The sequence below is a fragment of the Dermacentor andersoni genome, chromosome 7 (assembly GCF_023375885.2).
Source record: "Dermacentor andersoni chromosome 7, qqDerAnde1_hic_scaffold, whole genome shotgun sequence".
Taxonomy (NCBI): Eukaryota; Metazoa; Arthropoda; class Arachnida; order Ixodida; family Ixodidae; genus Dermacentor; species Dermacentor andersoni.
The window spans coordinates 40,347,064-40,374,742 of record NC_092820.1 but is presented as its reverse complement, the minus strand read 5'-3'; the positions used below and the strand labels follow the sequence as shown (position 1 = coordinate 40,374,742).

Below are 27,679 nucleotides of genomic sequence, written 5' to 3'. Positions count from 1 at the left end.
TCGTCGTTATGCCATTGTCGTCAATCCCTCGTCTTCATCGTCCTAATTTCACCATCGTCGTAATTTCAACATCGTGGAGCCCAAACCCCATTTGTGCGATTTTTCGCGCGACAGTGACGAGTGATATGAAAGGATGAGCTTCCTCATCTACGTCATCGCTTATCCTCTGTGTGTAACGGGGAAGCACATTTTCCTGGTCGGGCGCAGCTCGATGTGTTTTGCCACGACCGTGTGCCTCATGTTCTTGCGTGGTCGTCGCCGCTGAAACTTGAGACAAAAAAGGACTGTTACTGGATCTATGGGTTACGTCCATGGTTGAAAAGCCGCTAGAATGCTTTGATTGGTTGTCGGAAGAATCGCTAATGTGGCAAGTTTCCGCGTGGTTGTGTGAGGCATGGTATTTTGGCTACGATCTACTACAACTCGATCCTCGTAATTTATTTATTTTTATTTTATTTACAAATACTGCTGCCTGAGATTTGACACATAGCAAGAGTGGGTAAGTACATCAAGACAACATACAATTAACATGTCACATGTAAACGAACTGCCGCTACAAAGCGCTCATGTGGCAATTCACGGAGATGAGTTGGTAGGTTATTTCACAACCACGTTTTAGGCTGCGTGCAGCGTCCAGCGTCGACCATAATTTCGGCAATAATACTTTAGAACCACGCACACCCAGCCACAGAGGCCTTCCGGGTAAGGCAAGGAAGTTACTTACCTAATTGAATTGTTCAAGGTAAAATACGTCAGGAAAACCATAAAGTACAACTTACACACAACCTGTAGACACGGCAGCGTCGGATTGTCAATGGAATATGCGACAAAACAATTCTGTTCCGCGGAAACTCAAAACAATCCAATTTTCCGGCCTTTCTGTCATTCATAGCGTGTCGAAGGCCTCCGAGATTTGCGCGCGCCGGTCTCAAACGGTTTCTGATCTCAAAGGCGACAAAGCGGCGCGCCCGGTTCGTAAGAGCACCTCCAGATGGCGCTCGCCTCCGTGCTTGCTGCGGTAAAGCTAGGGAAACGACGGAGCATATTTTATTAAAATGTGAAGACGTCTACCCAGCGGTCGATTTAGGCACCACTGGCCTCCTTGAAGCCCTTGGGTTCAGCGGGAGCAGTGGTAAAGCAAACAGGTCCGCAATAGACATCAGTAAGAGGCGATTGGAGGATTGGTGGAAGAAAAGTAGGGAAACGACAAAAGACGGAGACGTACAAAAGCACAATTCGCAATAGGGGATCAGAAAGTTTGGACGCGGTAGTTCATAGTGTTTTTTTTTTCTTTTTTCATTGGTTAACCTAGGTAGGATATTAGGCAGCATAGTAGCAAGAGCTTGGTGGAGCAACCCACCGCCCCGTTCCAAAGGGGACGCTCATAACATCCATCCATCCATCCATCGTACCGCATCGCAGTCCAGGAAAGAGGGCACGTTTCTAAAAGAAAACTCGACTTCGTGCATAGTGTTCGCTACCAGCGTTTCCCGGTAGACTTTACAGTTACATATGCTGCAGCTGTAGGGAAGCGCTAGAAACAGTCAGGGATCTTTCAATGCTTTCGCGATCCACTCTTAAAGGCGAAGCTTAAACGTCCTCCAAATATTTATCCCGTCGTCGTCATACCGTTGTCATGCCGTTCTCGCCATTTCAGTGCCGTCATGACGTCATCCTCACATCGTTGTCATTACAGTGGCGTGATTCTTTCGTCATTGTCGTCACGCCGCCATTATCACTGCTCGGTCGTCTCACAGTCGTCGCTTAGCCTTTATGGTAATTTCATCGCCGTGATTCTGCTATGGTCTTTACATGGGATTATCACTGTAATCACGCCGTCATTTCATCGTCGTCATGCTTGGTATGCTTGTCACGGCCCAACATTTGCACAAAGCGTTCCACATCGCACGTTCAGATTCAAGAAATTTTCCTACGCAACACCCGGTGTTTTAGAAGTGACAGCAGTTCTCACGATGAACTGCCTGAACAACAAACCTAATTTCTCTCACTCTCTCTCTACTGGTGAAAATATGTCCAAGGTGGTCGCGGGCTCTTTATGTACGACTGGTGATTATGCAATAACCGCGTTCTTCTTCAGATATCTTCCATTTTCAATTGCGAACCTCACTTCGTGGCATTTGGTCTGCTAGTATATTTGGGCCCCTAACTCCAGTGGCACGTACTCATTTTGGGAGATTGTCAAGCAATGTTCACATGCCCAGAGGCGCATGGCCAGTGGGTGAAGTTGTCGCTCTAGCATGTACCGGTTCTTATTTTTAAAGCATGCAAAATATTGAATGAAATAGATGGGCGTTCCAGTTACTTCAGTGCTGTAATGCATAAAACGGCTGCGGCTTAAAAAGTAAGGAGAACAATCGCGCACATTTAGCGCAACTTTCACGACACACATCTAGAAAAACGTTTGATACTTAGAATTTATTCCAAGTGAATATGCCTTGCAAATTCACTGGTTACATTTCATAAATTACAAATGTTCTACAAATAAATAATTGCACAGCTAATTAGTGATATTTCTTAAGTTATTCGTGCATGCCTTTTGATTTCTTTTGTGAGGAATGTCAGCCGCGTGCAATAATTTAGCTCAGTGAACTCGATTATGCTATCTGCCCCATGATATTTAAACAATTGTGTATGATCTAAAAAAGATAACCGGAGATTACGGAAATCTCTAATGCGAAACTTGAACGAAGCTCTATCAATATTTATTTCGCGATAGATTGGCTGGCGCGGACAATCTACTCGGGCGGCACACAGGAAACGGAACGAAGTGTGGCGCGACTGCCTGGCTAATCGGGAGATTGCAAGAGGCAGCGTTTGGGCGACGCATAGGCGCTATTCGCAACAGCCGTCGCAGTCAGACCTCCACTCATGCCGCGCTTTGTTTCCATATATGGTATCGTGGACGCGCTCGCCGCATGCTATCGGTGAACAGACAACGGCTCGCTACTGTGGCGCAGTCTCGTAGTAGTCGTTGCAGCAGAGCCCGTCTGCATGGCATTGCGTTTTTTTTTCACGCCTTCTGCCACATCCTCCTTCGCTTTCTGCCTCATGGTTCCGCTGCAATCTCCTCCTTTGCTTTCATCCTCGCGCGCTCTTCGCTATCACCGTCTTTTAACCGGCACTGCGCTTCGCGTTCGCTCGGTTACGCCGAGGGAGGACGGAGAGAGCCGATGCGAAACGCAGGAACGTGCGCCTGAGAGCAGCGCTGTAAAAAAAAAAAAGAAAGAAAAAGAAAAGAGAACGCCCGTATAGCCAGCGGCATACATCCCGTGGCATATTCGCAGTGCTCCATGCTGTATACTCGGCAGGTTTGTCCAAAGTGGGCGGAGCAGGAAAAAATGGCTTGCATTCAAATGTTTCATTTCTAATTGTAATGCTGCTTTGACTACCATTTTGGTATGCGCACTATGGCACATGCTTATTCACGGAAACTTGCTGGATCAGGGTACCATCGCATAAAATGCTATACTTCAATGTAGTTATTGAACACCCAATTTTAAACGCCTTCACTCACTTTTCTTACCCTCTTGCACTGAATCCTCGAAAGCAGAATTACCGTTTTAAGGCGAAGCTGCCTTTAGTTATTGTGCACATTTTGCATGTACTGTCTGCTGCGGGCTTATCGATTATACAAAGAGGGCCACTGGGTATCGGACCGAGTAGACAAATAGAACCGTTGGGTATTTGCAGCTGGGCATCTTACACTTCATGAGTATGTGTGCCGATTGAAAACTTGTCCCATTTTGAATGTGCAACTGGGCATGTGTCACTGAACATATGAAGCTTCTTGGCAAATGCCCAAGAATGGCCATTGGCGACGGGGTTGGTACCCGAATATACAAGTAAAGGAACTGGCAAGAAGCGAAGAAGCTGGCAACAAAAGCACTTGGGTGTGAAAAAAACAAAGGAAAAAATTATAGGAGAGCATGCGCTGGGTGACAAGCTCTGATATACATGGAAGTAAAGTTTAAGAAGGGACGCTATGTTAGTCAATGCGAAAGAAATCTTTGCTTATCACTGATTTTTACATACTGGTGACATTTGCGTACATTTTTCATAGCCGATGTAATAATACAGGGATGCTGGATGTGCTCGTTTGCTGTCCGTTCAAAAAGATGTATTTTTTAATAGGATATGCACAAGAAGTCTTACTCATTGTATAATAAAAAGGGTTTAAAAAGGCGTGCCACAAGGAAGTTGACAGGAAAAGAGATTTCGGGAGAATGATCTCTTGTTGAATCGTAACTTTATTTTGTACGCTTAATTAGATGTTTATGCCTATGCACGCTGCTGCTCTCGGCAACTGTCGTAGCGTGTGCGTGCGTGCGTGTGCGCTCCCGCTGTGTCGGACTATGTGCGCACCTTTAGCAGCTATCTGTGGACTGTGGTGGCTGGTCACGGAACTCCTGCAGCTGACGTGTCTTGGAATGCCGGTGTGTCTTATAAAGCAAAGATGTTAGCCTCTCCTTAGTTGACCCGTTTCGTCGGGGAGCGTAGGTGTCCCTCGTAACCACAACGAAAGATGAGAGTGAACGCGGCGTGAAGCTTGGGATGAAAAAAAGTAGCTGTTTAGCTCGGAAGGCGAAGTACCGACTGCGATAGCAAATCAGTAGATAACTATAAGAAGTAAGAATAGTAGTTTTAGCGGTCATATAGGCTTCTACGCATTCGCTTATTAACTAAAGTAGCAAGCATGGCTCCACGAACGCACACGTAAACGTGAACACATCTCGCCCCAAGACAACGGAAACTACGTCTTCAAACGATCGAGTGAGGAATCGCGGAAGCAGCAGCAAGCGAACTCGCACTCGCATATTTCTTGCTTCATCATCATCATCATCAGCCTGATTACGCCCACTGCAGGGCAAAGGCCTCTCCCATACTTCTCCAACTACCCCGGTCATGTACTAATTGTGGCCATGTTGACCCTCCAAACTTCCTAATCTCATCTGCCCACCTAACTTTCTGTCGCCCCCTGCTACGCTTCCCTTCCCTCGCAATCCAGTCCGTAACCCTTAATGACCATCGGTTATCTTCCCTCCTCATTACATGTCCTGCCCATGCCCATTTCTTTTTCTTGATTTCAACTAAGATGTCATTAACGCGCGTTTGTTCCCTCACCCAATCTGCTCTTTTCTTATCCCTTAACGTTACACCTATCATTCTTCTTTCCATAGCTCGTTGCGTCGTCCTCAATTTAAGTAGAACCCTTTTCGTAAGCCTCCAGGTTTCTGCCCCGTACGTGAGTACTGGTAAGACACAGCTGTTATACACTTTTCTCTTGAGGGATAATGGCAACCTGCTGTTCATGATCTGCGAATGCCTGCCAAACGCACCCCAGCCCATTCTTATTCTTCTGATTACTTCACTCTCATGATCTGGGTCAGCAGTCACTACCTGTCCTAAGTAGATGTATTCTCTTACCACTTCCAGTGCCTCGCTACCTATCGTAAACTGCTGTTCCCTTCCGAGACTGTTAAACATTACTTTAGTTTTCTGCAGATTCATTTTTATTCCCACCCTTCTGCTCTGCCTCTCCAGATCAGTGAGCATGCATTGCAGTTGGTCCCCTGAGTTACTAAGCAAGGCAATATCATCAGCGAAGCGCAAGTTACTAAGGTATTCTCCATTTACTCTTATCCCCAATTCTTCCCAATCCAGGTCTCTGAATACCTCCTGTAAACACGCTGTGAATAGCATTGGAGAGATCGTATCTCCCTGCCTGACGCCTTTCTTTATTGGGATTTTGTTGCTTTCTTTATGGAGGAGTACAGTGGCTGTGGAGCCGCTATAGATATCTTTCAGTATTTTTACATACGGCTCGTCTACACCCTGATTTCGCAATGCCTCCATGACTGCTGAGGTTTCGACTGAATCAAACGCTTTCTCGTAATCAAAGAAAGCTATATATAATGGTTGGTTATATTCCGCACATTTCTCTATCACCTGATTGATAGTGTGAATATGATCTATTGTTGAGTAGCCTTTACGGAATCCTGCGTGGTCCTTTGGTTGACGGAAGTCTAAGGTGTTCCGGATTCTATTTGCAATTACCTTAGTAAATACTTTGTAGGCAACGGACAGTAAGCTGATCGGTCTATAATTTTTCAAGTCTTTGGCGTCGCCTTTCTTATGGATTAGGATTATGTTAGCGTTCTTCCAAGATTCCGGTACGCTCGAGGTCATGAGGCATTGCGTATACAGGGTGGCCAGTTTCTCTAGAACAATCTGTCCACCATCCTTCAGCAAATCTCCTGTTACCTGATCCTCCCCAGCTGCCTTCCCCCTTTGTATAGCTCCCAAGGCTTTCTTTACTTCTTCCGGCGTTACTTCTGGGATATCGAATTCCTCTAGATTATTCTCTCTTCCATTATCATCGTGGGTGGCACTCGTACTGTATAAATCTCTATAGAACTCCTCAGCCACTTGAACTATCTCATCCATATTAGTAATGATATTGCCGGCTTTGTCTCTTAGCGCATACATCTGATTCTTGCCAATTCCTAGTTTCTTCTTCACTGCTTTTAGGCTTCCTCCGTTCCTGAGAGCTTGTTCAATTCTATCCATGTTATACTTCCTTATGTCAGCTGTCTTACGCTTGTTGATTAACTTCGAAAGTTCTGCCAGTTCTATTCTAGCTGTAGGGTTAGAGGCTTTCATACATTGGCGTTTCTTGATCAGATCTTTCGTCTCCTGCGATAGCTTACTGGTATCCTGTCTAACGGAGTTACCACCGACTTCTATTGCACACTCCTTAATGATGCCCACAAGATTGTCGTTCATTGCTTCAACACTAAGGTCCTCTTCGTGACTTAAAGCCGAATACCTGTTCTGTAGCTTGATCTGGAATTCCTCTATTTTCCCTCTTAGCGCTAACTCATTGATCGGCTTCTTATGTACCAGTTTCCTCCGTTCCCTCCTCAGGTCTAGGCTAATTCGAGTTCTTACCATCCTGTGGTCACTGCAGCGCACCTTACCGAGCACGTCCACATCTTGTATGATGCCAGGGCTAGCGCAGAGTATGAAATCTATTTCATTTCTAGTCTCGCCGTTCGGGCTCCTCCATGTCCACTTTCGGTTATTCCGCTTGCGGAAGAAGGTATTCATTGCTTCATTCGTATTCATTGCGTATTCATTTCTTGCTTAACGCGAACGAAACATCGAAAGCAAAGCACATAGGAAGCTACCGTCACTACGGAAACCCTGCAAACATTGCATATCGCTTTGAAGATGACGCCCGCGTTCTATGCCGTTTCTCGACTGTATGCGTCCGTGGCGTAATAATTTCAATACCGGGCTTCTGTACTAGAGGCCCTGTGTTCGAATGCTGGCGTCCGACAGTTTTAATTATGTTCATTTACTTATTACACAATATTTCATTGAAAATAAACGAGTTCACAAAGTCACGAAACCGTTTGAAGCAAGAAGGACAAAGTTTAGGCAAACTCATGGAGTTCCCATAATTCTCATGCACGCTGAACCGCCCCGACTGCAGCTCCCGTGGACAATCCCGTTGCAGTCATGGTATGGGTAGACCACGCAGAGCTAAGACTGCAGGCAATAGAAACGTCAAAGACAACAATGGCGTCCTGCACGTGCCACAGATGAAGATCGTGCCCGAGAAGCCGAGCGCAAGCACCAAATCCTGGAGTAACCGAATGCTCTTGCTGGAAAAGGTCAGTGCAATAGACAAGCCCGGCAGGATCAGGGTGTCCAGGCCAGAGAAGCCGAGCACAAGCAGCAAGCCCACCAGAACGACAATGAGCGCAGGCAAGCTGAGAACGCTGCGAAACGACAGAGGTACCACGTGGATTATCACTAAAGTAAAAAAACCTCTCATACCTCCATCAGTAGTTATGGTTTGCCTACAGCCTGACCGGACACGAGGTTGGACATCGACTTCCGTAGGGCCAGGACGGCGAGTCAATGTCTTTTAATGTGACCATATTTCAGATCACAAAAATATGCTACGTAAGTAGTTTAGGGAGATCACCCTGCGGCACCGTCAGCTTCAATGGAGTTGCAGCGTCGTCTGCTTCACTGTACACTGTAAAAAAAAAAAAAAAAAAATCCGAAATTTTACGGTTAAACTTGCTGTAAAAATTACGCATACCGTTCAGTTTTATGAAAAACGGCGGAATACTACGTAACAAAAACGGACGTGAGCTCTGTTTTTGAAATACGGAGAGCCGTCTGTAATTTCATGTGGAGGGCAACTGGGCATGCTAAGAGCGAAAAATTAACTCGCAAAGAATATAAAGAAAAGATACGGCCCACGCTCACCAGCAGTTACATAACATCACCATAGGTAACGCTGCTTGAACATTAATCATAAGTGAATCGTAAAAACACACACAAACGGAAGAGGTTTCAGCGGTGGCGCTGCTTACCAACCTTCATCGCTTCTACACGACGGGTTGCATTTCTCCGGCACAACAGTACAGAGTGTACAGAGACTGGAAATGGCGGTGTGCGGAAGCGGCATACCTGCTGCATTTGGGATTTGACTCTGAGAATAAGAAGAAATCGACGATGAGCTGCTACGCAAGTAAGTGATTTAAGTGTCATTTGTCGTTGTTAGTGCACGTCGCGCGTGCGAAGTGCACCGCGATGGCCGGTGACGGGTTCAACTGTGTTGTGTGAGCATGCCCTGTAACGACAATGCCGCTTGGCCATCAGTATTGATAAAGCCGCGGCATTGCGAGTCCGTGATAAAGGGTGTAGCGTTTGTTGTGCCGATTTCATATAGAGTACATTGAGAGGCGTATGCAACATCAACGCCGATGACATCCGTAGCAGTTCGTTGTCGGCTGTATGTGGCAGCTGGTTTACTGACGTTGCCATTCCAGTTTGCACTGTGTTGTGCTGTGTTCTTGGCATTCCAAAATAAAGTGAAGTTACTCTTCCTCTCACGACGCGGTGTAACACTGTGTTAGCCGTATTCGGCGAAGCATTGCATCACAGCGAAATTCTATTTTTCCTTAAGGTTAGGACGCAGTGTCCGGACTTGGCGTGCATAATCGCTGTGTTCATACCCATAATTGAAAGATTGCTTCTAGAATTGAAAGTTTGCTTGTCGATAAAGACCTCATAGAGCACGTTGGATGCGATGCCCCTACATCACAATGAAAGGACGGTGTAGCGAACTTGCTGCCGTAACCTCGCGCGATCTGCAGTGTTAGGTAACACTGGTGTCACACGGTGCCCATTACTTTGGGATTGAGCCCGAGCAGTCGTGCGCGATAGCAATTGAAAGTGTGCGCGTGATACCCATTAAGGGTCGCTACAGAAGAAATGGATTATTTTGCTAGCTGGTAATTGGCATCAGACGTTTTGCGAATTTTTTTGTTTTGTTTTTACTTGACACAGCTACCAGGCTGCAGATCAACGTTCTGACGCAATACGCTAGCATTTAACCTACTGCGGATTGCCACGCAAATTCTGCCCATATGCGGCCGTAAATGTAAAGCAAATGAATCTGATCAGTAATTTTTAACGCAACCTTGGCAGAATAGCCCAAAAGTGTGTAATGGACATCCAAAGTTGCAAATGTTGTAAACTAGTATATAAGACAGATGTGTGAACACTGATGTTAAAGGTTGGTTCTAAAACTGACTGTCTCTAGTTGCGCAGACTAATTGTCAGCATATACGCATCGCTACCATACTTTTTCTAAAATGCATGTTATGAGTTATGTAGAGCAAAATGCTGTTTTGCCGAATAGAGAGGGTGATTCATGAAGCCTTTTTTTTTAATGAGTTGAACGATAAAATTGAAGATACTAAATGATACCACAGCAATCAGTAATTCGGTGACAAGCTTATGTGCAAGAGTAATTGTATATGAAAATGTTTTTGCTTTACTGTGGAGGACCGGTTTGAAAATACATGATATTATTTGCTTCAATTGCAGCTATTGCACCAGTGAAGGATGTCTGTGTGCCAGTTTGCGCTCAGTTTCTCAGCCGGGGGCCTGCTTGCAATGCCAGCGTAGCAGAGCAGTCTGTCGAATGGTGGTCTTTGTTCTGGTAAGCTGTGCCCTTCTATTGTATGTCTGTCTTGCATATGCAGTTTTAATGGACAGTGACTGCAAATGTGGGTGGAATGACGAGGCCTATGCAAGTAGAGTAACTTTTGCAGATGCATTCGAAAGATAATTGATGATTTTTTTTCCTGTGGCAACAAATTGGTTCATCATGAGCACGTCGACTTGAACGTGATTGTTTCATACCTGACTTGGGTGCACAATGAGTGGTGTTTGAAAAACACTAATAGTGCCAGCGTTCGAGATTTGAGGCAACAGATAAAACATGACCAATAAAATAATTGTTTGTCTAGTGCTGCCTTAATGAGTATGCAAAAACACTGAGCACTGATCACTAGCGCTGTCATGCATGGTCTTCATCGTAACCAAGTTTAGTCAATAATAAGTTGCTCACTGTGAGCTAGTGTTGAGCTAACTATAATACGTGAACAGGCGATGATGTAATTAAGTGCAACATTGGAAGGCAACGTAAAAATGTAAAATTATAGCCTGAGATCGCAGCTGCGTTGCGTGGTCAGGCGACCAAAAGATATGAATATTTAAAAGGGAATGAACATTGCTACTGCCAGTACGAAGTGACGGCGTCGGACACAGCAACATATTCCCTTCGTCCTGTCTGTAGCCATGTTCGGTTCCCTTCTAAACAAGCACCAATCAGCCCAATTGAGAACGCTCTAGCAGCTTGATCTGAATCCTTCAATTTGCCAAGCAGGTTAAGTGATGACACGCTAGCATAGTGGGAGCTATTCTGCAAGTTGTGTATGCTTTGAAAATGTGTCATGAAGATACTTCACGGCTAAAAATTTGGTGTACAACTGCACAAAGCAGCACCAATAGCTACGTTGCTCTCCCATGTTGTGTCAAGGGTCTGTGCATGTTTCGTAAGATAATCCTTGAGTCGTCGGCCGGTTTGTCCTACATAATTGCTGCTGCAGGACAGTGGGATGTTGTAAACAGCACCAACCGTGGTACCTATGAACTCCAGCACATACTTCTTGATGTAAACTTCACGTGTTGCCCTGGTCCGGTTAAAATTTTGTACGTGCCCAGATTGCTTGGCGCTGAAAATAAAAAGGTAGTTTCAACTCTCCGAGCAATTTGTTTGAATTGACGGTTGCATCTGTGTACAGATTGCATAACAGTAGTTGGTCCTGGCTTCCTCAAAGTTGTCTGACCTGAGACGTCAGCTACGTTAAACTCCATTAAATGGTTCTTGGCGATGCATGCTAAAAGACAGTGCGAACGCACTGTTAAAAGCAAATGTTGTACTTGTTTATGGAAGCTCCCCTCCATCTCGGGGTGGTACCAAGTATTAAACGTGCTCTCCGGTGTTCCTGTAGCAACAACATGCTTCAGTGTCCAAGTGCACCAATAGAAAAGGTAAAAACACCTTTGAGTGCAGGGAATAGCTCCAGCTCGATGCTCACCACAGAAAATCTTCAGGCCCGGATAGGGGAGCTTGCCTTTCAGTAGTAGTTTTGCTTACTTGAACATGCGTGGCACTTTGTAGGAAACATTCAAAAGTTGCTCAACTCCTTTGTTTGCGACTTTTCACCGCCGAAAACACTGTCAGCTTGTCGTAAAAATCTAGCTGCTGTGAGAACCAACGCAGTAAAAGTATTCTGCTTCATTGGAAACTTTCTACCCTATATGACGTGAAGTAAAGCTATTAAATGGGTAGAGTGATTTGTTTTCTGTTTTCTCTACAGTGCTAGATGAGTTCATGGAAGGGGGAAAAACTACCTTTCAAAAGATGAAGTGCCAACAGAGAGAGCACACTAAGAAAGAACAAAGACAGGACAAGGCGCTACTTGCAACTGTTTAATAAGGTGAAAAGCGCTGAATATTGTCACAGTCGGTAATGTGTGAACAAGAGGACTATGATGGTGGCCTGAGAGACGACGAGGAAGAGGGTAGTTTTTATCGCTGCTCTACGCTTGTTGGCCCAGCCATTAAAAGCCATCTGTAAATAGGCGCACGCTTCTTCCTTTCCGTATCATATAGCCATGGGGAGAGGGGGAAGAAAAAAAGCACAGATTATATGAATGCGCATGCGCGAGAATACGGAAGGCATATATGAAGGGAATCACAAGATTAACCGAAATCTAAATCATATTTAAAAACATACATTCATTTCCGTAAATATTCAGAGACACAGGCGTCCCCTCTTTTCTTAATCTGGTTGGCCTCCAACAGTTCACGCGCCACAGTGTCTGCTTTTAAACATGATTGTTGTATCATAAAGCCTTGCAATGCAGCAGCAAGTTTGATTTATAACCATCTTTGAGCGAAAGCTTGTGCTCCCGCAGCTGTTCATTAATACATCGGCCAGTTTGCTAAACTCCTTCCCACACTTCAGCGGTGTGTGGTATACGATCCCTTTTTCATACTCCACAAAAGGGTTTGTGTGTTTAATAGAACGCTCTACTTTCTTAGAGTCATCAGATCCAATCAGGCGGCACAAACTAGCACTTTTTCGGGGCACGGCGAAAACGACAAAAACTTTGTATTTCACTGCAACATGTTTAAGATTATGAAAATTGAAATTGAAATGATTATTGAAAAGTTGAATAGTTAACGATGATATATTTATTTTGGCGGAATGAAAAAAAAAACATCTGGGTATCTCCAAGCGACGGCAAACAACATTACCTTGGTTCTGTTGAGCTACGGCGCATTTGCATATTTTTAATGTTTGGCTCAATTACGTGGGACACCCTGTATAATCAGAGGTTCGCCGATTGATGTTGACGTGTTTGTTGAACCCTTCTGTTACCCAAGTTCGAGCTTTTGCTTTTGGAAGTGCAGGATTAGTAGACACTGTAGACGCGCTCTGTCCTAGACGCAGGTCAGGCCTTTAGTAGACGGTGTCACGAGCTTTGAGGATATCGACATGTGCTTTATGGGTTAACCGTGATGTGGCACGACCGTGTTTTTGCTTATTTTCGTGTGGCAATGACGCTTAAATTTCGCAGGATATGAATCAGCTGGCTTAAATACAGCAGTTAAGGGGCACTAAGACCGAAGCGCGATGTAAAGTGAGCTTTGTGAACATGTTCAATGTGCTGAGGCTGCGATTCCATTATGCGATCTTTATGGTTGTGTTTGCGACATGGCCTCTGAGACTGCAGAATTTTGGAGGCCATGCTTCTGAATTTGCTGGGTAGGGCGCTATCTACAAGTAGCTAAGAGCACGAGGCCACGGGATGGAATCCCGCCACGGCGGCCGCATTTCGATGAGGGGCAAAATGCGAAAATACCCGTGTACTTAGATTTAGGTGCACGTTAAAGAACCCCAGGTGGTCGAAATTTCCGGAGTCCTCCACTACAGCGTGCCTCATAATCAGAAAGTGGTTTTGGCACCTAAAACACTATAATTTAAGTAGCTAAGAGCAGACAACAGCAGCCAGGAGAGCGACTTCCGATCAGGGTGCTCTCAAACAAAACCTAAGACAGTCCCAGACAGCTGGATCACGTGACTGTGATGCACCCTTCTGTTAGTGCTAGTCAGACCAGAAGCCACAGGCGGTTTGCACACAGTCTGGTACTGCATAATCGAAGAGGCACAGTGCCCTCATATATATTATGTCCACTGCGGGACGAAGGCCTTTCCTAGTAATCTGTAAATATATTTCGCTTGCGTCAACTGACTATCCTATGCTTGCATATTTACAAATTTCACCATGGTGCCTTGTTCTTTACCGTCCTCAACAGCACCGTTTTTATTTATCATGCATATCATTTTTTTTGTCGTTCCATTGCTTGTTGAGCAAGCCTTCATTCCCAAACCTAATTTTTATCATGCCAGGTTTCAGCCTCTTAGGTTAGTTTTAGCACAATGCAATGATGGTACATTTAAGACTAATGGTAAGCTATAGATGGCGACTCAGTAATGTCAGACATAAGTATAAGTCTTCCAAACAATTTTCTTATCTTTAAGTTTTCCTCTACTGATCCAGGACTCCTGTGACTAATTGCCTTAAGTAAGATATTTTATTGCCTTCTTGCCCTAGAAAATATAACTGGTGCTTTCTTGCAGGCCTTTAAAGTGGCAACATGTGCACGGCAGACAGTAGGGCATGTTGAGATAAATTCGTCTGGACATGCCTGGCGAATACCTTTATTTTTGATGAAAAAAATTTATTTCGTTGCCTGAGCCTGGCGACAATGAAATCAACTGTAGTTCCACGAGAGAAAAAAATACGTCTCTGCAAAAAATAACATGTTGACCTGTTTAGTTAGAAGCATTTTCCCTGGATGTTACCGAATCTGCATTTTGGATAGATCCCAAAGATCCCATAGTGTTGTCGCTGCGGGTTTAAAAATATTTTGTACCAGACTGCAGGCCAATAGAATTAATTCCAACTAATATCCACAGAGTGTCCCCACTACGGTATAAAGAAGAAATAATTTGGAACGCAACATTGCCTAAATTGGCGAAAGTTTTTTTTTCTTTGTATTTGTTAACAGCATGGAATTTGGCCATCCTGTTACCATGAAAGTCGTAGAAGTTTGAGCAAATAGGTCTGTGCTCATTGGCTCTCAATGTCTACGGGAAGTGCTCATGCTTAGGCATGTCAATAATTACTCTAGTTTAAAATTTTTAACAGAGGTTTGATCCCTTTCAGAAATTTCCTGAATTAGTTGCATTCACATAATGTAACGCAATATGGAAAAACATGTTGCATAATTTGTTTGCTTGTGGAATTGCAAGTCAAGAAACGGACAGAATAAACAGTACTGCCTGCAGGAGCCATGGATGGGGTCAGCATAGTTGCAGGTTTCTTTACGTCACGAGAATGGTACTGGTTGCGTCGAAAAGCACGCACTAAGAAAAGAGCAAACTTTTCGGTGAACACAGTGCAATATTATAACTTTTTAGGAAGATGGGAAGGGTGCGTTGATGCATTCACGACCGTAACTTTCAATTGTCACGGCTTGATTAAAAAGAATATTACACATTGATACTTCTTCCGTGACACAACAAACCATATCTGAAAGGGGCTGACAGCTGTTGCGGTGCAAACATGGTTTCTTTGTATTGCTATTCTACCAGCCTGTCAGCTGGACAGTATCTTTGGCTTGCTTGTTCTGTGTCAGAAGTAAACAACATGCATATTGTTTTGGGAAACAGTAAAATCTGCAAGGTTGCTTAGTGGAGCACTGAACGTTGAAAGCTGTGGTCCGCATTATGGGCCCATGGCAGCGCTACCTAAATGTGGGAAATGTAATCTCTGAATGTCGTAATGTGCAGCTGACATTTTTGCCTATTTCAAGGAAACCATCAACTGACTTGGGTACTTCCCATCTGAAGCTTTTCATGCTATAAGGCTACGAATGAATCTGTACCAACATGGCTGAATCTGAACCATTTATTTTGACAAGAGCACTTGTAGTGACCGTTGTGAATTAGAAATCAATTATTGTTTATCTGAGTAACAATGGTGATGATGGTGGTAATAATTGAACAGCCTTAATTGAATGGTGTTTCTTTCTTTTCAGGCAAAGCCGAAGGCATCTGTAAGCAGCCAGTAATTCCAATTCTAAACCAATTCTTCCTCTAGTCAGTCAATTTCTAGTGTCTATGCGGAAATGACTAGCGCAAGAAAGGACACGGGACACTAAAAAGGCGACAAAGACCAGCGCAACCTTCCAACTGGTGGTCATTACAAAAACGTATGTATATGTACTCTCGCGCACTTTATCATAATCAGTTACAATCGTGCAAGTCAACATGGTCATCACAAATAAACAAGAGCGCACCAAGGCCTTAAGTGGCCTCCCACATACAGACCCCAGGTATGTAAATTCTTTAACAGTCAATGCTATAGGGATGGTTTGTTAACGGGGTTGCATTTTGCGATAGCCGCTGCCTCAATGATGAGTCTACTGTTTTCTTTCACGTTGCTTGCTATTATTTCTGTTTTTTCAAACAGTCGATGACTTTTGCATTGGAAGCAATGGATTCCAAGGAAACCCTCTCCTACTTTTTGCACTTTCTGATTGTGTTCCTGTAGTCTCAAGTTTAGGCAACGTCCCGTTTGCCCCACGTAACGCTGCTCGCAGGAAGGAAATATGCTATACACTACTCCTCTTGAGCATTGGACGAAACCCTTTCTGTGCACAATGTTGCATGACTTTGATTGTCAGCTGACAGGGCTGGTTTGCCGCATAACTTAGATAACGTGCGGGGCGCGGAAAAAACGACCAAGACTCCAGTCCTTTGGCCTATTTTGTTTAGTTACGCCCACGTGATACTGTTCGCAGGAATCTAGCAGTCATGCCATACATTCGCGCTATGTTGCATAAACTAAATTGGCCAAAGGGCGGGAGTTTCCGTCGTTTTTCCCGTACCACATAAGTTATCGCAGTTAAGCGCCAAAACCAGCCCTGTCAGCAGACAATCAATATCATGCAATATTGTTCACAGAAAGGGTTTCGTCGAATGCTCAGGGGGAGGGAGTAGTGCATAGCATACCTCTTTCCTGTGGGCTGCGTTATGTGGGACAAACGGAAAGGCGCCTAAACATGAGAATACAGGAACATAATACGAAAGTACAAAAAGAGAGAGAGGGTTTCCTTGGAATCCATTAATCCCAATGCAAATGTCATCCATTCTGGAAAAACAGAAAGCAATGCACAAGAAAACACTAGGCCCATCGTTGAGGCAGCAGCTATCGCAGAAGGCAACTGCGTTAGCAAACTATCCCTAACATTGACGTTAAACAATTTGCATACCTGGGGTCTGTATGTTGGAGGCCGCCTTAGGCCTTGGCGCGGCCTTGGTGCGCTGTTGTACCTGATTATGATCAAGTGCGCAAGATAATGTATACGTACCTTTTTGGAACAAATACCAGTTGGAAGTTTGCACCGGTTCTTGTCGCCTTTTTAGTGTCCCGAGTCCACTCTTGCAATAGTGACTTCAGCATGGAATACCAACTAGCCCGGTTTCACACCCTGCTCTAGTGTCAAGTCATGCAAGTTCGTTTTTCAGTAAAGCAGAATAAACACAGGTTTGTTAGATTCAAGTGGCTTGTTGTTTCTCGGGCACAAATCTGTATGTATGCTGTGCACATGTGTGTAGAACCCAAGTGCAACATGACAACACTGACACGAAGAATAAGCGGTGTAGAGAACAATGACACTAGGAGGAAACATGCAAACACAGCACGTTCGGTGTGGTGTATGTCCTGTGTGCTGTGATTTCTGCCCCGTTTCTAGCTGTATCTGAAATGTTGGAAGTTATCCACGTTGTAATGTACGATTAGGTAGTTCATTGCCCAAAATAACTTATTCCAATGAACGATACAATTTGGCTGGAGAACATGAGCATTACCATTTACAAAATATATAAATTTTGCAAACAGCACTTGCGCCTATCAATACGAAGCAACATAAAGTTGAGCATGTTAATATGGATTCACGGTATGGATATGCAAGCATATAAAACATGGACACAAGAAGAATGAAAAGAATTGTTTCCATTTTCTTCGTTCTTTTTGTGTCTTCTATGTGCATACCATTTCTTACCATGGCCTGTCCGCTTTTCAAGTCCCTGTTTTTTTCATTATCAAAGTACGGACATGTACTGTAACCACAAGTACGGGGCTGAATGTACAGCATATACGTTTTACGGAACTCGCCGTTTCTCTTATTTGCAAAATACGGGCAATTCTTTGATCACAAGTACGAAGCTCACCTTTCCCCATTTAACGGAAAGAACTTTTACGGGCTGGGCGTTTTACGGAAACCCCGTTATTCGTTTGCGCAAAAGTGTCCGGCAACATTTTACCGGCAACTTTGACCGTAAACTTATGAATTTTTTGTTACAGTGTAATTGCAACGTCGGGAAGTTTTCCGAGCTTTCTTCTACGAGATTTGTAGAACTATACACGTTTCTGTAGGACTATGGGCACTGTATGAATGGTACTAGAATGCCTCTATTTTTTTTAAAGACTAGTACCATAACTGTGCCACGCGCTGCCGCCATACATTGTGTTGAATTTCAACCATGCTTTGTGATCCCGATCGTCTCGATCACCGTGTGATTTTAGCGCACTACGATCGATATGAATGCAATAGAAATATTTTCTACGTATGGCAACAGCACAGCAGTCGGAAGAGAAAGCTCTAGCCGCTACGTGATTGCGTACGGCTTTACTCTCACCGAGCATGAGAAACATATACGGACAACGGACACGCTCAGCCACACACATTTCACTGACCGACTGGTTGGTGAACTAGTGGTCAGTGCAGTGTGCACGAGATTGAATCATTACATTTTATGTGCGTGCTTTTCCAGTTGCACGCGTCTATTTTCTCCCTCGGAGCAATTAGAGAACACTGAATAATTTGCGTATTCATGCATGACATCGCTGAAGCGGGCACCATCTCTCTTAGAAGTGGTCGAACATGCGTCTCGTGTGGCTGAGTGGAAGCTTCACACATTTATAGCAGTCAAAGAAACCACACCTTGCACGAAAGAAAAAAAAGTCAAATGAGATATTGACGTGTGCTTGTCCCTGCTTGTGCGCGCGCTAGACATATGCTGTTTTCTTTTTTCGCGGTCATGAGTACTCGAACGCGTGTCATTTATGGGCACGTAAAACACACTGCAGCAAAAACCGCCAGGTTCCGTGAATCCTTGCTTATTATCCGTAACGGAGAAATCGCCGCGCAAGCTGCGAAGTCGGCACGCGCACCTGAACACATTCTGCTTACCTTCCTTTCGTATCCAAAACGCAGTTTCAGGTACGGGTACGGGACCGAGCATACTCAAAATAAAGACGCTCGAAGGGCTTAAACGGCACTTTTATGCTGTTACCGCAGGCTCTCAGGCTTGCAGCACGGGAAGGCGAGACGCGTAGTTCACGACAAGAAAACGAATACCCACTCGAGAAAGCTTACTGGGCACGAAGCTTTTTTTTCCATTTAAAGCCACTATCGTATACTGTAATTTCTCAGCAGTCAGTGCAGGAACCCTGGATGCACAGCCGAACGCACTTCAGACAAACACACGGTTCTTCGGTCTCCGTGAATGTGGATCGAAGGGTTCTTTCATAATTAGCTTACTAAGTGGCTGGTTGTTGGTGCAGCGAACAACGGCACAGTGCCGCTTCTATGAATAACCTTTGTACATACCGCTATCAAGGTGCGGTATGAACACGTCTTAAGCAAGCACCTCAGCAGATGTAGCAAGAACACGTCTATAAATACAACAATGTGCGAACACGCACAGCAAGTGCACGCATTTTCTCCCGTTTGTCGCAATACGCACCAGAAGGCAGTATCTGGTGTCGTGAGTATTGGCGCGGCTATAAAAAAAACTGGGCCCGTATTCACAAAATGTTCTAACGCTAAAAGCGCTCGTGCTAGCTAATAGTGATGTCGGACATATTATTAGTGAAGGCGATCAGCCAATAAAAAATATAACTTATCAACGAAAAGCTTTCCAAATTCGGCCCCTGGTCTTTATATTATTGCTGTGGTTGAGAAGTTAGAGATCCCTAGATATAGCTGAGTATGTGCCTGTACATACACCGGTCGTAATTACTTTTTTATCGGCAAATATCACATATCACATTCGCGCTCGTGACATTACTGCGTAGAGGTCTCACACTTTGCTTCAGCCTGATTAGGTGTTTCTGTTTTATCACAGCTTTTGAGCGGTGTATTGCATAAATGAATGTGGTATGACAATAAAGTTGTCTTTGGCGTCGACAGACATAAACACTGCATTGGCTAACGTCCACAGGATGAAAGTAAAAGAAATCATGCAGACTGCTATCAGTTGTAAATTTATCGACAAGTTGAAATGAAATGTCAACTTGTGGATTAAAGCTTCACTTCATATAGATTCTTGCATGTGTGTTGAATAGGCATAACTTTCTAACACATCCGAGTTTTGCTTTAGACTTTGGTACAGTTGAACGAAGAACGCGTTTTCCTTACTTTTTGTCGTTTTTAATGTTGTATCTAACTTATTATTAGATGGTCGTAGCAAATATGTTGCTTATACGCATTTCGTTGCGTGCCTGATATTACAAATCAAAATAAATGTAGCTTAAAAGAAAAAGAAGTTTATTGTGTCAACATGCACTGGAATAAATGTAGGTGGAAAGGCTAGAGGTAATGCGGAACTTACGCCTGTTGCAGAGTCCTCTGCTCTTTCAAAACAGCTTTTGCAGAATTTCTTCATATACGCGTTTCTTGTTAATCAAGAAAAGTTTACTTAGGTCGTAGTTTTCTCCTACAATGCAGCCGCTTCTGCATTTTCCACGATTTTAATTAAAATCGGCCTAGCTTAGTAACTTACATAGGTTTGTTCAAACAGGAACGGTGGTAGATGTTAACAGAGTGCACTAGCTAAGTAAAAGATTGTATGAAATGTTAGTAGCAGCTCAGCCGCAACCTTACAACGCCGCAGCTAGAACAACGCATGGCTACACGCCTTCTCCCATGGAATAAGAATCCAGCTATTGAGGTGTGTTTGTTGCAATGAAACAGTACTGCTCCATTTTGTTGCTTTTCAAGCTAAATGAAGTTGCGCTAGGAGGGCGCGACAAAACCGCTGCGTATTTCTCGAAGGAATTAGCAAACTAAAGGATTAACTCATGCAGTATAACATGTTTTGTTGCCTTCTTTGTACCATACGTTATCCAATAATTTCAGAACTGCTACAATTGGTCACCTGACGTGAGGTACATCCTGTTCGCCATGAGGTGGCTCCGAGACATGATGTCTGGGTGAATTCCACATCCTGCAAGACGGATCTGCATTGCTGCAAATAAAGACCTCCTAAGTATTTTACTATATGTGTTTTATATTTATAGGTTCCTATTTGTCTCATCTACACATTCCCATTATTAACTAAAGCAGCGTTGTTGGCCACGGCATTGCGCTGTAGAGTAAATAAATTGCATTAACCTGTTGAAAAATTCGATGACGATTGCCATACTCCCTAATACGACATTTGCGCGCAGACGTACAGGGGTTTTCATTTCGTGGGTCAATATTCTCTATTATGATTATATAGGTACACGGTTTATATTTGGAAGTGAACGCTGCGAGTAATAATAGTAATAATAATAATAATAATAATAATAATAATAATAATAATAATAATAATATTAATAATAATAATACTTTATTCATGACTTGAGAATCATACAATGAAAGAATCGGGCCTGCCAAAGCCGCAGTGGGCTCGAACGGCAGAGCGACAGAGCCATCAGTAACACGTTATTAGTTTGTAGACAACAGTGAGAAAATAGCACAAACGCACACGCACACACGCACACGCACACGCACGCGCACACACACGCACACACACACACGCACACGCACACACACGCACACACACACACACACGCACACACACACACACACACACACACACACACACACACACACGCTTCCGATCACGCATTAATGTGTCTAAGAGCCTTTCTGAGACCAGATTTCGTCTTCACATCTTGTATGCTTTGGGGAAGTAAATTAAACATTGCTGGAACATAATAGTTACGGAGTCTTCGACCATATCTCGTCTTACAGCGGGGTGTAACATAAAGATTCTTTGTTCTCAGGCAACGAACAGGCACATAAGAAATTTTATACTGGATTATCCAAAAATGCTTTAAGGTAACAGTTTCTAGCAGCAAAGAATTGAAATCAGGTAAAGACAAAGTTTTGAACACATCAGATTTGGGGGAGACAACATAAGCAACATGCTTAAGAATGCCACAATGGACGGATTGACCCGGTTTACCATATGTTGAGCGCCATGACCATATATAGATATCCCATACCGAATTACACTGTAGCATAAGGCATGTACTACAAGCTTTCAGACAGACAGTGGCGTGTAAAATTTAATAGTATACAAAACACAAGACACTGCGTGAAGTTTTTGGCATATATATGCGAAATAAGGGTTACAGGATAAATCACTGTAAAAAAAACAACAAGGAATATAACTGAACAAGCGTATTGCACAGGGTCACACGAACAGGGATTGCAACGTGATGTGTGCATATATAATGGGGCGATAGGGTAACTTGCTTGACAGGGTTGTGGAAACAGATTCGTTGAGGTTGGACACATTGATATAGACTACATTATTCCGAAACCAGTCCATCACTTTTGTTGTTGCCATTTGTAAAGAAGAGATGGCGTCTGTGTAACTTCGAGCGTGTGAAACAAGGACAGTGTCATCAGCATACTGATATAATTTGACGTTCACAACATTAGGTAAATCGTTAAAAAATGAAATAAATAATAAAGGACTCAAAATTGAACCTTGGGGGACGCCAGTTTTAGTTTCGGTCAGTTTGCTACGAAATTTTCCAATAGACACAAGTTGGTGCCTCTGAGATAAATTTTTCAGAAGCCGCAAAAACGCACCCCGAAAGCCTAGCAAAGAACGTTTGCTTAGTAGTAGGCTATGACAGACGCTGTCGAAGGCTTTGCGAACGTCGACAAACAGTGCACAAGCAATCTGATTCTGTTCAAACGCAGAATTTAGTGTACCGGAAAAATCTTCAAGCAACAACTGCGTACCCCGATTCGGCACAAAGCCATACTGGCTAGGAGATAACACGCCATGATTGTTTAATAAGATGCTCATTGTCTTGAGCGGATGTTTTTCCAATGTCTGCCCAATGCATGAAAGGATTGAAATGGGTGGGTAGTTTTTGATATTGTTGCGTGCGCCACTTTCAATAAGAGGAATGACCAGCGCATTTTTCAGATTATCGGGAATACCAGTGGTAATAATACTGTTTAAAATGAGTAGTAGCATATCTTCTATTGCTTCGAAAGTTCTGCGCAGCTCTAATATTGAAATACCATCAATGCCTGGAGTCTTATTTGGTTTTAGACTTAAAAGGATTGATTTCAGGTCATGTTTCGAAAAGATGGGAAGAAAGGCGGATTCTGAAATACTAGTTTGCAATGTGCTAATATCTGGATGAGGTCTCGCAACACCAGACACTTTTGGAAAAAATGAGTTAAAATCATTAGCGGTGGCAGTACCACTTGAAGAAAACCGAGACATCAGTTCAACATGGCGATTAGCGTTTACATCACCACCTCTAAGATTGTTAATTAGGAACCATGTTTTTCTGCTGTCACAACGAGCGTCCTTGAATTTAGCTCGTATGTTATTACGTTTTGCTAGACGTATCATAGCGTTGACCTTATTTTGAAGCTCTTTGAACCGAAGCCGCAAAGCAGTACAATTAAGACTTCTTTGTTTGAACCCATAACAAGTCTTTTGCGTTTATTGCCGCTAGTATTTCTGTCGACACCCATTTTTGGTCAAAGTTACGTTGTTTGATTTTACAGACCCGTGTAGCTGCAAGCCGGAAATCGGTGAACAGTGTTAGAAAGTTGTCATAGGCGTCGCCTGGAGGAACAGTCATCAAAAAGTTATACCAGTCGCGATTCATTACAAATTTCTCGAAAGCCAAGGGGTCAACAATTGAGATTTGTTTGACTTTGCTTGGAGCGACCAAGTGAGTAGTGTCATCTGTGAAATAACAGCAGACCATGTAATGAAGAGCAAGTTTCGTTGAAACAACGGCAGATTTCATGCTCAAGTTATTTATATGATCTATGCAAGATGTGACAAGATGTGACAAGATGTTACAAGATGTGAAAAGATGTGACAAGATTACCAGCAAGGAATTCCTCGCGCGTAGGTTCACAGATCGTGTTTTGCAAGTCCCATTTGGAAATGACGCCCAAATAATTACTAACTGTCGTCGCTGAAGGGCGTAGCGTATCTATGTTGACATCCCCAATTAGGCAAACATGGTCTATTGACAACATCGAGGCCAGGGCGACATCCAGTTCATCCAGGAATATGCGACCATTGCAACACGGTGGGTGATAAACCGCAAGCAGAATTAGAGACAAGAAAGGTGCGCAAAGACGCACTGCCACAATTTCAGCTTGGGAAAACGAGAAAGTCAGCTCAGTTGTCGCCCATGTGTCTCGGATGAAAACTGCCACGCCTCCTCCCTTTTTAACTGGCCTAGTGCATGAAAGAACTTGGTATCCAATTATCTGATACTGATTGATGCAAGCGAATGGAATGTTAATCTCGGTTAGCACGATCGCATTGAAATAGGAGTTCAAAGGAGTAATTAAGGCCTGAAAACGGTCCCAATATTTTCTAATACTGCGAATCTTGATAGTAACAGCAGGGAAGGCGCAACCATCAGGATTTGGAAAGAACTACAGACCTCGTTCAGATTAGTAAATGTCTTGAAGGCATCTTTGTTCATGCTCATGCAATACTCTCGAGATCAGATGCCTTATTGATGTTCAGAATAGGTGCATCTTCATCCCTGTTAGCCAGTATCCTGCCGTTTTCGGTCCAAACGAATTTGAAATTTTTTCTTTGCTTTGCTGCCTTGCCAGCTGATACAGCTCCCGTTGGGCACGCGAAAAATTATCAGTGAAGTAAAGCCGCGGAAAGGTACCATTATGAGCAAGTTCACGTAGGATTCCTCGTGCAGCGAGCCATTGCTGTTTGGCTGAGACAGTGTGCATTTGCACAATGATTACAGGAATGGTATCGCTGCGTGCGGGAAGTCGGTAACCGGCAGAAACATCGGTCGGTTTGAATTCGGAAATGTTTAGCTTCTCCGCCACTCCTGACAAGGAGGGCAACTCCTCGTTGGGGTTATATTGCTGGCCAAGAATCTCAAAATTGCAGCGTCGGCAGTATTGCTCGAATTCGCTAAGTACAGAGCCAACCTTCTCAAGCAGCTTAGCCTGGGCAACAAACTTAGAGGAGAGTGTATCGACTTGCGTGCCAAGCTCGTCGACTGCTATCTGGTTCACAGTTACAGTGGACCACACCGATACATATTTAACAGCAAGGGAATCGAGCGACCACTGCATCTGCAGAACAGTTTGTGCCGTTCTTTCTCCGATAGCTTTAAAGGTCAGTAGTTCGTCCACTCGACTAAACATTTCTACTGTAGTCGTCAGCCGGTCCAGTTTATCGTTTACAGTCAAAAGTTGTTCTAGTGCTCCATCATCCGATTTATTACCCATTGCAGGTTGCTTGACGGCTTGCGTCTTGCATGCCGGGCATACCCAAGATCCCCGTTTTGCTGCCGACATTTTCGAAAAAGTTGATTCAGCAACCGCCGAGCTGTTTTTATCCACGTGAAAAGCTTCATTGCAAAGAGAGCACGTCAGAAACTTATCGTCTCGCGGCAATGGCTCAGCACAAATGGTACAATTAGGCATTGTGGTGCAGACAGCGGTAGAATGTAAAATAGAAAAGGAACGCGGCAGGTGGTCGTTTGAAGTCACCTGTCGACAGCAAAATAACGGATCAATACATGGTACAGCCTTGCCGCCGACTGCGGCGGGAGTCAGCGAGAGCAGTGCTTTTGTAGACGGTAGTCAGACTTGATTGGGCTGCCGAGATCAGGTGACCAAGGCGATGGGAGCGACGGTGGGCGACAGAGAACGAAGCCGATGTTGGACCTTTGGTATCTTGATGCGAAAATCGGTGATCCAGGCAGCCAACACGTGTCGATGCGTGTTCCCTGATAACCGAACCGGTAGCTTCGAGTACGTGCGCAACTGGAGAGCCTGTCGACAGCAAAATAACGGATCAATACATGGTACAGCCTTGCCGCCGACTGGCTCAGTAGATCGCTCTGTTTCCATACACATGAGGTGCGCTACTCTGGTGCCATATGGTTGCCATCGTCTCTGAACAGCCCGTCTTGCGCGGCACTACGCTTTTCTTACGCTTTCGTTCCACTAACGACGACAGCGGCTCTTAGAGCGGGGAAATGGTGCCATTAGTGTAAGCAGCGGCAACACCCAAGGGAGTGTCATATAGATTCTTACTCGTAGCCGCTTGCCGTCGCCTCTTGCAGGAGCAGTGATACTTGTCACATACGCCGGTAACTGACCTCAGCAGCTGACGCCCGGGACGAGTGTAGCCCTACCCCCCTCACGCCACCCAGCCCCTCCATCTCGGAATCGCAGATGAGATCGCCCACGTGGCGGCGGATGCCGCGGCTGCCGGCAACTCAGGCCATGCGCAGGACGCTTCCCCTCCGCTCCTCCTCCACTTTCCGCCTGATGCTTTCATTGTACCCTCTTCCTACCATCATGAGGGTTTCCAAGGCCTGCAGCCAGCCGTGTGCCTGGGAGTGGGTTCTTTCCATCTCACGCCCGGCAAAGAGTGAGTAGAGTCTTCAAGTTTTGTGCTCCTCCACTATTAACACACCTGGCAGACGTATATGTGCGTGTCCAAATCGTGCGTGAGGCATCGAAATCGGCCAAGAAAAAGCTGCAAAACGTCTTTTTCCATCGGAAACCAAGCCAGGTGCCGGCTATTGCCAACCTTGGAGAGTCTTCTCCTGATTTCAAGCTCAAATGAGGAAGAAAAACGGAATAGGCTGTTTGATTGTCGCGAAGAGCTAGTGAGCCTGCGTCTGGCAAAAAGAACGCTTTTTAGAAGACAAAATTAAGAAAACAGTCAACATTCTCCGGTGGTTTCCCGCCAACACAGGGTGCCGCCATCTTGCATCGTGTCACTTCGAGCTATCAACATGGCTAGGCGAGTTTTGAATCTATAGCGAATAATTTTGCATCTACGGAATCATAAAGAAATATGGGCATGTTGGTAATAGAAAGCTGGAGACGCTCTAATATTTCTGTGCCCTGTAAACAATTCAACTGCACCTATAGTTGAAAACCTGCTACACATAGTTGCCAGAGGAACTGGGGAAATTCAGATAAATTTTGTTGAACTGGGATTTTTTGCTAACCGGATCACAGATAATTCGCAAATAAGGGCGAAAGGTAATTATGACTAAAAAGTGACAATGTTGTCAGATAGGAAAATAGTTGAAAAAGTTAGGTCAGTTGAAAAAGGAAAACTAGTGAAGATGGAAGAAGGGCCAAATGACAAAACCTTTGCACAGGCGCCTCGACAGGGCCTTACTGCTTGTCGTAACAAACAAGACGAAGGAAAGCAGAAGTCATATGCATTATTCATTACCTCGGACACCGAATGACCTACAGTCAGTGCTGAAGACATAAACAATAAAGGTCGGATTCACAGATGCAACCATGTGGACGGAAATAGAAGGTGTAGTTATAACTACTACCTCCTAAGGGGTCATGGAGAAGTTAAAAGGGGCAATTGACCAGGACAAAGAAAAAAATGTGCGAGTCGAAACACCCAAATCAAGAAGACTAGAAATGAAGGTGGTGGGAATAGGCCCCTAAACTGAAATGGAATGCCCCAGTTAACGCGCCATCAATCAGAAGCACCTCCAGCGCGGCACGGAGGACAAAGAGCTCTGCGGACACTGGACGGGTAAGAACGGAGTAACGGCTATTTTGGCTCTAAGCAACCGGGCTATTTAGAGCTTGAAAACAAGAGGAATTGGAACGTCAACTGGAGTCGATGTCCTATTTACCGCAACATTTTCAACACAGAGTGCACAAAATGCCTCCTTTGGGCACACAAGAAACGAATGTCGGGAACGTCTTCGATGCACCGTCTGTCGTGAACAAGGCTGCGAAAAACATGAGTGTGAAAATGAAGCAAAATGGCAGGCCACGTGTG

The 27,679-nt window shown here is 44.3% G+C and overlaps 1 protein-coding gene across 2 annotated transcripts in view; it reads left to right on the top strand.

Annotated features, from left to right (window-relative positions):
• LOC126535307 (uncharacterized) overlaps positions 1-20,875 on the top strand; it is a 136,035-nt gene extending 115,160 nt beyond the window's left edge. For both annotated transcript variants that reach the window (XM_055073108.1, XM_050182201.2), the window contains one exon: positions 20,737-20,875. In XM_055073108.1, coding sequence (XP_054929083.1) covers positions 20,737-20,814 — 78 coding nt within the window. In that variant the 3' untranslated portion in view covers positions 20,815-20,875. The remainder of the gene's footprint in view (positions 1-20,736) is intronic.
• The last annotated feature ends 6,804 nt before the right edge of the window (positions 20,876-27,679 follow it).